Source organism: Tachyglossus aculeatus, chromosome 2 (genome assembly GCF_015852505.1).
Source record: "Tachyglossus aculeatus isolate mTacAcu1 chromosome 2, mTacAcu1.pri, whole genome shotgun sequence".
Classification (NCBI taxonomy): domain Eukaryota; kingdom Metazoa; phylum Chordata; class Mammalia; order Monotremata; family Tachyglossidae; genus Tachyglossus; species Tachyglossus aculeatus.
Genome location: NC_052067.1, coordinates 137,619,802 through 137,634,122, shown reverse-complemented (window position 1 = coordinate 137,634,122; position 14,321 = coordinate 137,619,802). Strand labels below are relative to the sequence as shown.

The 14,321-nt window shown below is 46.8% G+C and overlaps 1 protein-coding gene across 1 annotated transcript; it reads left to right on the top strand.

Moving 5' to 3' along the window:
* The first annotated feature begins 576 nt into the window (after positions 1-576).
* Positions 577-12,846, top strand: LOC119943709 (putative olfactory receptor 52P1). The gene is made up of 2 exons (XM_038764848.1): positions 577-611; positions 12,294-12,846. Exons 1-2 carry the CDS (start codon positions 577-579, stop codon positions 12,844-12,846), a joined length of 588 nt encoding a protein of 195 aa, XP_038620776.1.
* The last annotated feature ends 1,475 nt before the right edge of the window (positions 12,847-14,321 follow it).

Below are 14,321 nucleotides of genomic sequence, written 5' to 3'. Positions count from 1 at the left end.
AGGACACAGAGAATAATGGGTCCATGTCTCCTCCATATACATCAGGGCCATTATAAAATTATCCCTCAGCCTTCTCTTTTCCAACTGAATACCCTCAGTGTCCTTTATCTTGAAGCCAGGACCTATTTTTCACTGGGTAACTACTAGAGAGGGTCCATAGATAAGTGGCACAAATAGTGAAAAGGATGGAAAATCGATCTGGTGAGGAAAGGTTTGTTTATCTTGGATAAGAGAAAGCTGAGGGGAGACTGACTTCACGAATGGAATGCTACTCGACTGTCCCCCTGTATACCGGAGAATGAAAAGAAGGAAATAATGGGATTACTTTACCGAAGAAAGATGCAACTGGATATGAGGAAAAGGTTTCTGGCCCTTGGGGGAGAAACATTGGGAGGAGAATGCAGGGAGGGGCTAGTTGAGGGCAGGAATCATGTCTACCAACTCTGCACATAGTAAAGCTCTCAATAAATACCACTTATTGATTGATTATCCCTGGCAGTAAGATGGAAAGGAGGAGGGTTCATCTCTCAATTCCCCAAACCATTTCCTCTCCTACTCTCACTTCAACACTTCTGCATGACCTGTGCCCTTGAGTTCTCCCCACTGAACAGGTGAGTAATAATAATAATAATAATAATAACAATAATTATGGCATTTATTAAGCACTTACTATGTGGAAAGCAATATTCAAAGCGCTGGGGAAGATACAAGGTGATCAGGTTGTCCCACGTGGGGCTCACAGTCTTAATCCCCATATTACAGATGAGGGAACTGAGGCCCAGAGGCCCCAACCCCCTCTCCCCAACCTATTACACTTACCTATGTCTCTTTAAATTTTTTTGCTTCCCTTAACGGTGCTCTATTTGAATCTCTGTCTTCTCCACTTTACTGCAAACTCTTTGAGGGCAAGCTCTCATCTTCTAACATGAACTCTCCATTGTATGCCTACTGCACAGAATAAGCACTTAGTAAATACTACTGATTGATTGATCGATTGAAAGGATACAATACACTCATCTGCCTGGAATCAGGAGTCATGATTTGATAGTCTCTCGGAGGTGATTTCCAACTCTAGATTTTAAGATATTTCTACTTTCCTCCAATTAAGCTCTTTTCAGTGGGTAACCTAGACATCCACTCTTGTCTCTTAGTTCTGGGTCACAGATACTCTATTTTTACCCAAATTACTCCAAAATTGTGACCTTAGAAAATCATACCTGGGTAATATAGCTACATGAATGTATTTGTGTTCAATCAGAGAGGTTCCATGTTTTTACTTCACTTGAAATAAAACGGACCTACCGAACTTCTTCTCTTCCAAACTCCCTGTCCTCTTTAACCTCTTTTTCTCCTTTCTCTCCCCACTGCAGTTTTTTAAATTGTTTCCCCATTTTCTGGGGCTCCTGTGCCTTTCTGTCCCCCCCTGCTCCAAACCCAACTTCTCCCATATAGTACTGCAGGCAATAAATGGAGCTAATGCTGTCCAGTACGTGAGTGACATAAAGTTGAAACCGATGCGTTGTAAAGCTTAACTGTTTGTACATTTAGAAACATTGTAAAGATTGTTTGCTGTTGCTTTAAATGTAAACTGAGGACTGCCTGTAACAGGTGTTTGGAAGTGCCCAATAAAAGTAAATGATGAAGTTCCTGCCTTCCAAGAACTTGCAGTATAATGGAAAGACAGGCAGTCACACCTGGTACACATACAGTAAGAGCAGAAAGAGAAGCACTTGATAACAGCAAATTTTTGGAGTAAATGAAGAAATGAATCGATATATTTTACTCTCCCAAACACTTAGTACAGTACTTCACATACGTAAAATTCTCAGTAAATATGATTGAATGAATGAGTACGATGGAATGAGGAGCAGTGTGGTCTAGTGGAAAGAGCATGGGCCTGGGAGTCAGAGGACCTGGATTTTGATCCTGGTTCTGCCACTTGCCTGCTGTGTGACCTTGTACAGTTACATACTTCTCAGTGTCTCAAGTTCCTTATCTGCAAAACGAGGATTCAGTGTTGATTCTCCCACCTACTTAGACTGTGAGCTCCATGTGGGACAGAGACTCTGGATAACTTGATAATCTTGTATTGATCCCAGGGGTTACAACAGTACTTGACACAGAAAAGACCTTAACAAATATAATAATAATAATAATAATGATGATAACATGGCCAGGGGAGGTGGAACTCCGTACCCTGCTCTCTTGTTGAGGAGCTCAATTGATCCATCAGTCGACCAACGACATATGTCTTGTCATCTCAGACTCAAAGCGATGCCATGGACACATCTCTCCCAGAATGCCCCTCTTTTATCTGCAATTGTTCTGGTTGAGTATCCATAGAGTTTTCTGGGTACAAATGCGCAAGTGGTTTACCATGGCCTCCTTCCGCCCAGTAAACCTGAGTCTCTGTCCTCGACCCTCTCCCTCTCCCATGACGCTGCTGCCCAGCACAGAGGAGTTTTGAATTTACCAAGTGTTTACCCTTCCTTCTTCAGAGCACTGACCTAAGTGCTTGGGAGATCATAATAGAGAAAGAGGACACAATCCAGTATCTCAAGGATTTTATAGTCTAGTTAAGAGAGAAAGACATATAAATAAATTAAAGATAGGAGGAAGCTGGTTCCCTCTTCAGGGGCCGCTCTTCCGGGACAAGACAGAGTTTGTATACGATGAACAAATCAGTCAGTAACTCAGTTCTATTCACTTAGCACTCACTATGTACAGAGCACTGTACTAAACACTTGGGAAGGTGTAATGCAATGGAGTAGGTATACACAATTCCTGTCCTCAAGGAACTTAGGATCTAGCCAGAGGAGACTGACAATAAAATCAGTCACAGGTAGGAGAAACAGCTTAGCTTAGTGGAAAGAGCCCGGATCTGAAAGTCAGAGGACCTGCGTTCTAATACCATCTCCAGCAGTTGCCTGCTGTGTGTCCTTTGACAAGTCACTTAATTTATTTGAGCCTCAGTTACCTCATCTGTAAAATGGAAATTAAGACTGTGAGTCCCTCATGAGCCAGGTCTTGCCTTATGCCCCACCCTATTGGCTTGTGTTCACCCCAGTGCTTAGTACAGTGCCTGAAACATAGTAAGCACTAGAACAAGTATCATTATTCTAATCCTGGTTCTGCCAATTGTTTGTTGTGTGACCTTAGGTAACTCACTTAACTTCTCTGTGCTTCAGTTCTCCTGTGTTCCCTCCTACTTATACTGTGAGCCCCATGAGTGATGGGAACAGTGTCTAACCTAATTAACCTGTATCTACCCCAGTGATTAGAACAGTGTTTACCACATAGTAAATGCTTAACAAATACCTTAAAAAAGCAACTGAAAAATAGGATACGTCCTAACTGTTGTGAGCGTGGGGGTGGGGTGAGTATCCAAGTTCTTAGGAGGTGCAGACCCAAGTGCATGTGTGATGCAATACAGAGGGAGAATAGGGTGGGGAGAACTAATTGGTCAGACAGACTTGACTCTGAGGTTTTTCCAGCCCCTCTTGGCAGCTCCCGGGATGGGCTAGAGGCCTGGGAGAACCAAGCTGGGAATCAGGCCAGTCAGTGGTGGTGGACACATAGGCTTGCTCCCTAATCAGGGAGACTCTGGCTCCATCGCCCAACAGGGCTAGTGTCTCCATCTGCCCCTCCTTTCAGTCAGTCAGTCAATCTTTCAGCCAGTCAGCTGTTCCTTTTGAGTGATTCCTGTGTGCAGAGCACTGTCCTATGCACTTGGGAAAGTAACAGCTTGGCTTAGTGGAAAGTACATGGGCTTGGGAGTCAGAGGTCATGTGTTTAATCCCATCTCTGCCACTTGGCAGCTGTGTGACTTTGGGAAAGTCACTTAACTTCTCTGTACCTCAGTTACCCCATCTGTAAAATGAGGATTAAGAGTGCGAGCCCTATGTGGGACAACCTGATTACCTTGTATCTACCCCAGCACTTAGAACAGTGCTCGGCACATAGTAAGCGCTTAGCAGATACCATCATTATTGTTATTACAATATAACAATAAACAGACACATTCCCTGCCCACAGCGAGCTTACAATCTAGAGACTGAATCTAGAGCCTGGATCTTCTCAGTCCATCTGCATGCCCCTTGAGCTGTGTCTGGCAGCTCTTCCTCTCTCCCTCCACTGGAGGGTTATTCGTGGATCAGAGAGGTTAAAGCCGAATTCTGGGTTCAGAGAGACACCAGAGGCTCTGGGGAGAGATGGAGGGTGGAGAGGATGGTGGAGAGTGGGGAGAATGAGACCAGCACGTCTTTCTTCTTGCAAACCACCTTCCCTCCAGGCTCTTCTGTCTCTGTACCTCCTAACCTTCTTTCCACCCACTGGGACCCTTGCCACACTATTAGACTACCCTCAGGCATTCCCCTGATCCCAAACCCAGGCTGACTGGCAGAGTTGGAGTTGGCAGGGCTGGGAAGATTGAGGGCCATGGGGTAGGAGCACGGGCAGTGGCAGGGGATGAACTGCCCATCCAGAACATGGCAGGAAGTGTCTCTGGTCATTCCAGAGGGTTCCATCACATGGTCAGTCAGTCAATTGTATTTACAGAGCACTTACTGTGTGCAACGGGGAGAGTACAGTACAACCAGAAACAGGGACATATTACCTGCCCACAGCAAGCTTGCAGTCTAGAGGATGTGCAGCCAGGGAAGGAGTGAGGTGGGCAGGGTCTGGGGTTGGGGATAGGCCGGGGTCAGGAATGCTGGGAGGGTCAGGAGCCAGTGTGGTGGGGTATAGGCAGTGGTTGGGGGTGCCACGCTTGAAAAAGGAGAGAGTAAGAGTTGAGGGTCCCAGGGGTGCAGAGGAAGAGGCAGGTGCCTGGAAGGGGCAGGTAGTGGGGATGCTTTAGGGAAGGCAGTGATTAGGAGAGCCAGAGTTGCTGGGGAGAGGCAGGGACTCAATGTGGGCAGCGTTTTGATGATGATGATGGTATTTTTTTATATGCTTACTATGTGCTAAGCACTGTTTTAAGTGCTGGGGTAGATACAAGGCAATCAGGTTGTCCCACATGGGGCTCACAGTCTTAATCCTCATTTTACAGATGAGGTAACTGAGGTACAGAGAAGTTAAGTGGCCTGCCCAAGGACACACAGCATTCAAGTTGGGGAGATGGGATTAGAACCCACATTCTTTGACTCCCAAGCTGGAGCTCTTGCCACTAAGCCATGCTGCTTCTCTATTTTGATAGTTAATGAATAAGCAACAATGATACAACAGGAGTCACACCCACAGCCCTCTTTATTTCCCCACGTCCTCTGGCTGGCTGAAACTTCCTCTCCGGCCAAAGGCAGGTGTATGTGGTCACAATCCCTCCCCCACCAGGTGCTCATCTTTGGGGCAGTGACAACCAATGCTCACCTACTTGGCTGGACCTCCTCTCCCAAACTGCTACTCCCACAAGCTCCTTAGTTAATGATTGACTAACCACCTGTCTCTCCAGTCACCTGCCAGTCCTGCCTCCCTCTCTCTGCCGATTTACCCAACCACATCCCTCCCCACAACTATGGCTCACTACTGTCAAGGAAGCCTGGTCCCTCTCTCCACAGTCACAAACCCCAGCTCCTCCAGCAGGCTTTCCTCCCCACCTCTCTCTTCTCACCCCACTGGGCACCTTCAGTGAGGCAAGGAGACTGGAGTAGAAACAGCATCTAGAGGTACAAATCTTAAGTAGAATAATAATAATGATTAAATAATTATGATACTTGGTAAGATTTTCCTATTTGCCAAGCATTGCTCTAAGCACTAAGGTAGATACAAGTTAATCAGGTTGGATATAGTCCTTGTCCCACAAGTGGCTCATAGTCTTGAATCAGGGCTCTGGGCCTTGCCCCGGTTTGGGACCCGACTGATCCCCTCATGGAAAGCAGCACATAGGGCCGTGATGCTGAGGGAACCTTAGGGAGCTAGAAGGAGGCAAGCCTGGGGTTGGAGAAGTCACAGTGGGGAGTGAAATAGCTTCCCAGTATTCCAGTCTCCATCCACTCCATGTGGGAAGTGTGCAGTGGTCAGGCCGGCCTGGGCCTGCGGGGGCTTCTGCAGCCGGTGCATGCGCACTGGGCTCCCTGAGGTGGCACGTTTCCGGGGGGTCCAGCGGGGACATTTGGCACATAAACACCACCATGTGGGGCCTTGGGAGCCCCTGCTCCTCCTAGAGTGGTGCTGGAAAAGGCCTGCAGCAGCCCGACCTGAGGTAAAAAGCACACGCCTCCAAAATTAGGGGAACTGAGTTGTAATCCTGTCGCTGCCACTTAGGGGTGGGGTGGGGATCCCGAAATGGATGCCTAAACACTGGGTCACTCTACAAGTTCAGATCACAAGGCCAAATGAATGGCTCATAGACTGTAAGCCCGGTGTGGGCAGGGATTGTCTTTCTTGCTGAATTGTACTCTCCAAGCACTTAGTACAGTGCTCTGCCTACAGTAAGTGCTCAATAAATATGATTGAATGAATCCCCATTTTACAGATGAGGTAACTGAGGCCCAGAGAAGTGAAGTGACTTGTCCAAGGTCATATAGCAGACAAGTGGCAGAAGTGGGATTAGAACCTCCCGATTTCCTGGCCGATGCTCTATGAGGTGCTCTGTGATCCCTGTGAGGGATTCATTCATTCAATCATATTTATTGAGTGCTTACTGTGTGCAGAGCACTGTACTAAGTGCTTGGGAAGTACAAATTGGCAACATTAGAGACGGTCCCTACCCAGCAATGGGCTCACAGTCTAGAAGGGGGAGACAGACAACAAAACAAAACATGTAGACAGTTGTCAAAATTGTCAGAACAAATAGAATTAAAGCTATATGCACATAATTAACAAAATAAATAGAACAGTGAATATGTACAAGTAAAATAGAGTAATAAATCTGTACAAATATATACAAGTGCTGTGGGGAGGGGAAGGAGTTAGGGCAGGGAGGGATGGGGAAGAGGAGAGGAAAAAGGGGGCTCAGTCTGGGAAGTCCTCCTGAAGGAGGTGAGCTCTCAGTAGGGCTTTGAAGCAAGGAAGAGAGCTAGTTTGGCAGATGTTTGGAAGTGGGCATTCCAGGCCAGGGGAAGGACGAGGGCCGGGGGTCGACGGTGGGACAAGTGAGAATGAGGCATAGTGAGGAGGTTAGCGGCGGCAGAGGAGCGGAGGGTGCGGGCTGGGCTGCAGAAGGAGAGAAGGGAGGGGAGGTAGGAGGGGACAAGGTGATGGAGAGCCCTGAAGCCAAGAATGAGGAGTTTTTGCTTCATTTGTAGGTTGACAGGCAACCACTGGAGATTTTTGAGGAGGCGAGTGACATACCCAGAGTGTTTCTGTACAAAGATAATTTGGGCAGCAGAGTAAAGTATAGACTGAGGCAGGGAGAGACAGAAGGATGGAAGATCAGAGAGGAGGGTGATGCAGTAACTCCAGTTGGGATAGGATGAGATATTGAACCAGCAAGATTGCGGTTTGTATGGAGAGGAGAGGGCGGCTCTTGGTGATGTTGTGGAGGTGAGACCAGCAGGTTTTGGTGATGGATTGGATGTGTGGGGTGAACTTTAGAGCAGAATTGAGGATGACACCAAAATTGCAGGCTTGTGAGTTGGGAAGGATGGTAGTGCCATGTACAGTGACGGGAAAGTCAAGGTGCAGGATATGGCCTGTATCCAACTTGATTAACTTGTGTTACCCCAGAGCTTAGTTCAGTGCTTGGTACAGAGGTGCTAAACACATACCATTAAAAAAAAAAGGAAGGGAGGGGGTTTGTGGATCTGAAGTCGGAAGGGGTTCCAGGCCAGAAGGAGGATATGAGCAAGATGTCAGTGGTGCTTCCCAAGCGCTTAGTACAGTGCTCTGAGCACAGTAAGCATTCAATAAATATGATTGAATGCATGAATGAGCCTAAGGTATAGTATGTGGGCATTTTAGGAACAAATTGTGTGTGCTCAATAGTAATACCATTATTATTAGTAGTAGGAGAGCAGCAAGGCAATGTAGGTGGGAGAGAGCTGACTGAGTGCTGACGGTAAGGAGGTTCTGTTTGATGAGGAGAACCACTGGAGGATTTGGAGGTGTGAAGAGACATGTGCAGAATGGGTTCAGAAGGGAGACAATCCAGCTGATAGGCGGTTCTAGTAATAGTAACGATAATAATGATGGTATTTGTTAAGGACTTACTATGTACTAAGCACTGTTCTAAGCGCTGGGGTAGATACAAGGTAATCAGGTTGTCCCACATGGGGCTCACAATCTTCAACCCCATTTCACAGATGATGTAACTGCAGCCCAGAGAAGTGAAGTGATTTACCCAAAATCACACAGCTGACAAGTGGTGGAGCTGGGATTCGAACCCATGACCTCTAACTCTCAAGCCGGTGCTCTTTCCACTAAGGTATGCTGCTTCTCTAAGCAATGTGGAAAAGCACACCTGCTTCCCCTAGAGATTACTGACTTCTGAGAGTCAGGGAAAAGCACCCTGAATCTCTGCCAGCCTCAGGCCAACAGACTAGAGATACAGAAATGCTGGGTGGAAGGACAGGGAGGGAAGACCAGGAATGACATTAGTCAGGGCTGGATTCCTGGAAGAGGAAGACTTGCTAAAGTTTTGAAAGAAGCAGAGGCCTAGTGATCTCCCATCCTTGTGTCTCTCTCCACTTCATGCTGCATGCTTCATGTTCCCCAAGGTTCAGTGCTTGGTCCCCTTCTGTTCTCAATATACACTCACTCCCTTGGTGACCTCATTCGCTCCCACGGCTTCAACTATCATCTATACGCTGATGACACCCAGATCTACATCTCTGCCCCTGCTCTCTCCCCCTCCCTCCAGGCTCGCATCTCCTCCTGCCTTCAGGACATCTCCATCTGGAGGTCCGCCCGCCACCTAAAGCTCAACATGTCGAAGACTGAGCTCCTTGTCTTCGCTCCCAAACCTTGTCCCCTCCCTGACTTTCCCATCTCTGTTGACGGCACTACCATCCTTCCCGTCTCACAAGCCCGCAACCTTGGTGTCATCCTCGACTCCGCTCTCTCATTCACCCCTCACATCCAAGCCGTCACCAAAACCTGCCGGTTTCAGCTCCGCAACGTTGTCAAGATCCGCCCTTTCCTCTCCATCCAAACCGCTACCCTGCTAATTCAAGCTCTCATCCTATCCCGTCTGGACTACTGCACTAGCCTTCTCTCTGATCTCCCATCCTCGTGTCTCTCTCCACTTCAATCCCTACTTCATGCTGCTGCCCGGATTATCTTTGTCCAGAAACGCTCTGGACATATTACTCCCCTCCTCAAAAACCTCCAATGGCTACCGATCAATCTGCGCATCAGGCAGAAACTCCTCACCCTGGGCTTCAAGGCTCTCCATCACCTCGCCCCCTCCTACCTCACCTCCCTTCTCTCCTTCTACTGCCCAGCCTGCACCCTCCGCTCCTCCACCGCTAATCTCCTCACTGTACCTCGCTCTCGCCTGTCCCGCCGTCGACCCCCGGCCCACGTCATCCCCCGGGCCTGGAATGCCCTCCCTCTGCCCATCCGCCAAGCTAGCTCTCTTCCTCCCTTCAAGGCCCTGCTGAGAGCTCACCTCCTCCAGGAGGCCTTCCCAAACTGAGCCCCTTCTTTCCTCTCCCCCTCGTCCCCCTCTCCATCCCCCCGTCTTACCTCCTTCCCTTCCCCACAGCACCTGTATATATGTATATATGGTTGTACATATTTATTACTCTATTTATTTATTTATTTATTTTACTTGTACATTTCTATCCTACTTAATTTTGTTGGTATGTTTGGTTCTGTTCTCTGTCTCCCCCTTTTAGACTGTGAGCCCACTGTTGGGTAGGGACTGTCTCTATATGATGCCAATTTGTACTTCCCAAGCGCTTAGTACAGTGCTCTGCACATAGTAAGTGCTCAATAAATACGATTGATTGATTGATTGATTGATTGCTGCCCGGAATATCTTTGTCCAGAAATGCTCTGGGCATATTACTCCCCTCCTCAAAAATCTCCAGTGGCTACCAATCAATCTGTGCATCAGGCAGAAACTCCTCACCCTGGGCTTCAAGGCTCTCCATCACCTCGACCCCTCCTACCTCACCTCCCTTCTCTCCTTCTACAGCCCAGCCTGCACCCTCTGCTCCTCCGCCGCTAATCTCCTCACCGTACCTCGTTCTCGCCTGTTCTGCCAACAACCCTCGGCCCACGTCATCCTCCGGGCCTGGAATGCCCTCCCTCTGCCCATCCACCAAGCTAGCTCTCTTCCTCCCTTCAAGGCCCTGCTGAGAGCTCACCTCCTCCAAGAGGCCTTCCCAGACTGAGCCCCTTCCTTCCTCTCCCCCTCGTCCCCCTCTCCATCCCCCCCATCTTACCTCCTTCCCTTCCCCACAGCACCTGTATATATGTATATATGTTTGTACATATTTATTACTCTATTTATTTCTTTATTTTACTTGTACATATCTATTCTATTTATTTTATTTTGTTAGTATGTTTGGTTTTGTTTTCTGTCTCCCCCTTTTAGACTGTGAGCCCACTGTTGGGTAGGGACTGTCTCTATATGTTGCCAATTTGTACTTCCCAAGCGCTTAGTACAGTGCTCTGCACATAGTAAGCGCTAAATAAAGACGATAAATAAATAATAAATAGTGGATAGAGCACAGGCCTGGGAGTCAGAAAGACCAGGGTTCTAATCCAGTTTCCTCACTTATCTGTAGTGTGATGTTGGGCAAGTCTCTTCACTTCTCTGGACCTCAGTTATCTCATCTGTAAAATGGGAATTAAGACTGTGTGCTCCATGTGGGACAGGGAATTTGTCTAACCTGATTAGCTTGTATCTATCCAAATGCTTAGAGCAGTGCCTGTCCCATGTTAAGCCTTAACAAATACCATCATTACTATCATAATTACACGGATATGTAACCTTTGGACATTTTATATCCTCTCCACCATCAACCTCATAGCATTTAGGCACATATCTTTAAATTATATATTATTTATTTAGGTTATTGTCTGTCCCCCTCTAGAGGCTGTAAGCTCACTGTGGGCAGGGAATGTGTCTTGCAACTCATACTCTCCCAGGTGCTTAGTACAGGCATTTCAATCTATCAAGTGCTTATTATGTGCCAGGCATTATACTAAGCCCTGGGGTAATATAATAATATATAATAGCATTTATTAAGCACTTACTATGTGCAAAGCACTGTTCTAAGCGCTGGAGAGGTTACAAGATGATCAGGTTGTCCCACGGGGGGCTCACAGTCTTCATCCCCATTTTACAGATGAGGTTACTGAGGCACAGAGAAGTTAAGTGACTTGCCCAAAGTCACACAGCTAATTGGCGGAGCCGGGATTTGAACCCATGACCTCTGACTCCAAAGCCCGTGCTCTTTCCCACTGAGCCACGCTGCTTCTACAAAGATACAAAGTAGATACAAAGTAGTCAGTTTGGACACAGTTCCTGTCCCACCTGTGGCTCACCGTTTTAATTCCCATTTTACAGGTGAAGTAATCGATCAATTTGTAATCATTTGTAAAATGGGAATTAAGACAGTGAGCCACAGGTGGGACAGGGACTGTGTCCAAACTGATTAGTTTGTATTCATTCAATTGTATTTACTGAGCACTTACTATGTGCAGAGCAATGTACTGAGCACTTGGGAAGTACAAGTCGGCAACATATAGAGACGGTCCTTACCCAACAACGGGATCACAGTCTAGAAGGGGGAGACAGACAACAAAACAAAATAAGTAGACTGGTGTCATAACTGTCAGAATAAATAGAATTATAGCTATATGCACATCATCAATAAAAAAATAGTGTAGTAAATATGTACAAGTAAAATAAACAGAGTAATAAATATGTACAAATATAGCTATCATAGTGTTTAGTATAGTGCTGGGCATATAAAAAGCGCTTAATTGATTGACATGGATGGGGGAAGAAGAGAAAGGAGGGCATTGCAGATGTGGGGAATGGCAGAGGCTATGCCTCATGAGAAGATCTTCCAAGAAATAATAACTGTGCTATTTGTTAAGCACTTACAATGTGCCAAGCACTGTACTAAGTGCTGGGGTAGTTAGAAAGCGGTTTCCAGCACTTTCAGTCAGAGGAGCCCAGTCTCTCGGGTTAGTGGAGATATGGCCCTTGGGGGTTTGGTCTCAGGTCCCTCAACAGAAAACCCGAGGGCTTTCCGCTCCTTGCCACCCCTCTGGTACTGATGGCAATTCCGACCTGAGCCAACTTCTCTTGAGTGCCCAAGGAACCTGAGGACACTTGGGAGGAGAAGCATAAATGGTTGGTGTGGCTACTGCTTTTGCTGGTGTGGTTATGCCAGACAGTGCCAGACAGCCATCCTGACACACTCAGTCATCTTGGGGGTGGGGTCGGCCTCCTTCCTCCGTGGGACCCTGCTAATCAGTGCCCACCCCTTTCTGCTCAGGTGGCTTCCTTTCTGTAGGACCGACATCATTGCCCACACCTACTGTGAGTTTATGGCACTAGTCAAGCTGGCTTGTGCTAAGACCCGGGTCATCCGGACCTACAGCCTTACTGTTGCCTTCCTCACGGGAGGCTTGGACTTCCTGCTGATCATCTGTTCATACATCCTCATCCTCCAGGCCATGTTCCACCTCCCCTCTAAGGATGCCCTGCTCGAGACCCTGGGGACCTGCGGCTCCCAGATCTGTATGATCTTGGTGTCCTACACCCCGGCCTTCTTCTCCTTCCTCACACACAGGTTAGGGCACCACATTGCCCCCCACATCCACATCTTTGTGGCCAACATCTACATCCTGGTGCCCCCTATGGTGAATCCCATCATCTATGGGGTGAAGACCAAAAGGATCCGTGAGAAAGTCCTCAAGTTCCTCTTCCCCTTAAAGTCTTGAAAGTCTATTGAACTGGTTTTGAGGTGTAGCAGGAGGACAAGGGGAGGTAATGTGGTTATTTCACTGAGAAAGGATGCAGCTGGATGTTATGAAGGAAGTCTTGGCTGTTCCCCAACCAGGAATGGAAAAACCTGGGAGGAATCTCTGTCAGTGCTGCTTAGGTTATCCTTTAGCAAGATGACCAATCAATCAATCAACTGATCAATGGTATTTATTGACCAGTTAGGATGTGCAGAGCACTGTGCTAAACACTTGGGAGATTTCAAGAGAATTAGTAGACATGATTCCTGCTTTCCAGTATACAATCTTGCATACTACCTGGGATTGAGCAATATTCCTGCTGAGGACTTAATTTTTATGGTATTTTTTTACGCCCATGATACGCATCAGGATTGTACTGTACTGTACTGAGTAGATAGTATCTACTCCACTATTTAGTAAGCGCTAAACAAATACCATTCAAAAAAACGTTCTTAGTACAGTGCTTTACACACAGTAAGCACTCAGTGAATGCCATTGAATGATTGAAGTCTAGAGCTGGAGGCCTTGGGTCACCTAGTCCATTCCTAGATCATCTGGAAGAGCTCAGTCCCCGTTGTTTTTTGAATGAAATCCAGGGATGGAGACTGTTAAACCAAATTCACAAAGTTGTCATTTTAGTCCATTTCCTTTGTTCAGTCCCCCGAGAACACAGATAATAAAGCTCTCAATAAACACCACTTACTGATTGATTGACCCTGGCATTAAGCTGGAAAGGAGGAGGGTTCATCAATTTCCCACTCCATTTCCTCTCCTACTCTCACTTCAACACTTCCGCATCTCCTGTGCCCTTGAGTTCTCCCTGCTGAACACATGGGTAAACACCCCCTCTCCCCAACCCCATTACATTTACCTATGTCTCTTTAAATTTTTTTTGCTTCCCTTAACAGTGCTCTATTTGAATCTCTGTCTTCTCCACTTGACTGCAAACCCTTTGAGGGCTAGCTCTCATCTTCTAACTTGAACTCTCCATTGTATGCCTACTGCACAGAGTAAGCACTTAGTAAATACTACTGATTGATTGATTGAACGGATACAATACACTCACCTGCCTGGAAGCAAGAGGCTTGATTTGACTGTCTCTCCGGGGGTATTTCCAACTCTGGATTTTAAGACATTTCCACTTTCCTCAAATTAAGCTCTTTTCAGTGGATACCCTAGACATCCACTCCTGTCTCTTAGCTCCGGGTCATTGATACTCTATTTTCATCCAAATTATCCCAGAATTGTGACCTTAGAAAATCATACTTGGCTAATATAGCTACATGAATATATCTGCATTAAATCAGAGAGGTTCCATATTTTTACTTCACTTGAAATAAAACAGACCTACCGACCTTCTCCCCTTTCAACCTCCCCTTCCTCTTTAACGTCTTTTTCTCCTTTCTCTCCCCACTGCAGTTTTTTTAAATTGCTTCCCCATTTCCTATGGTTCC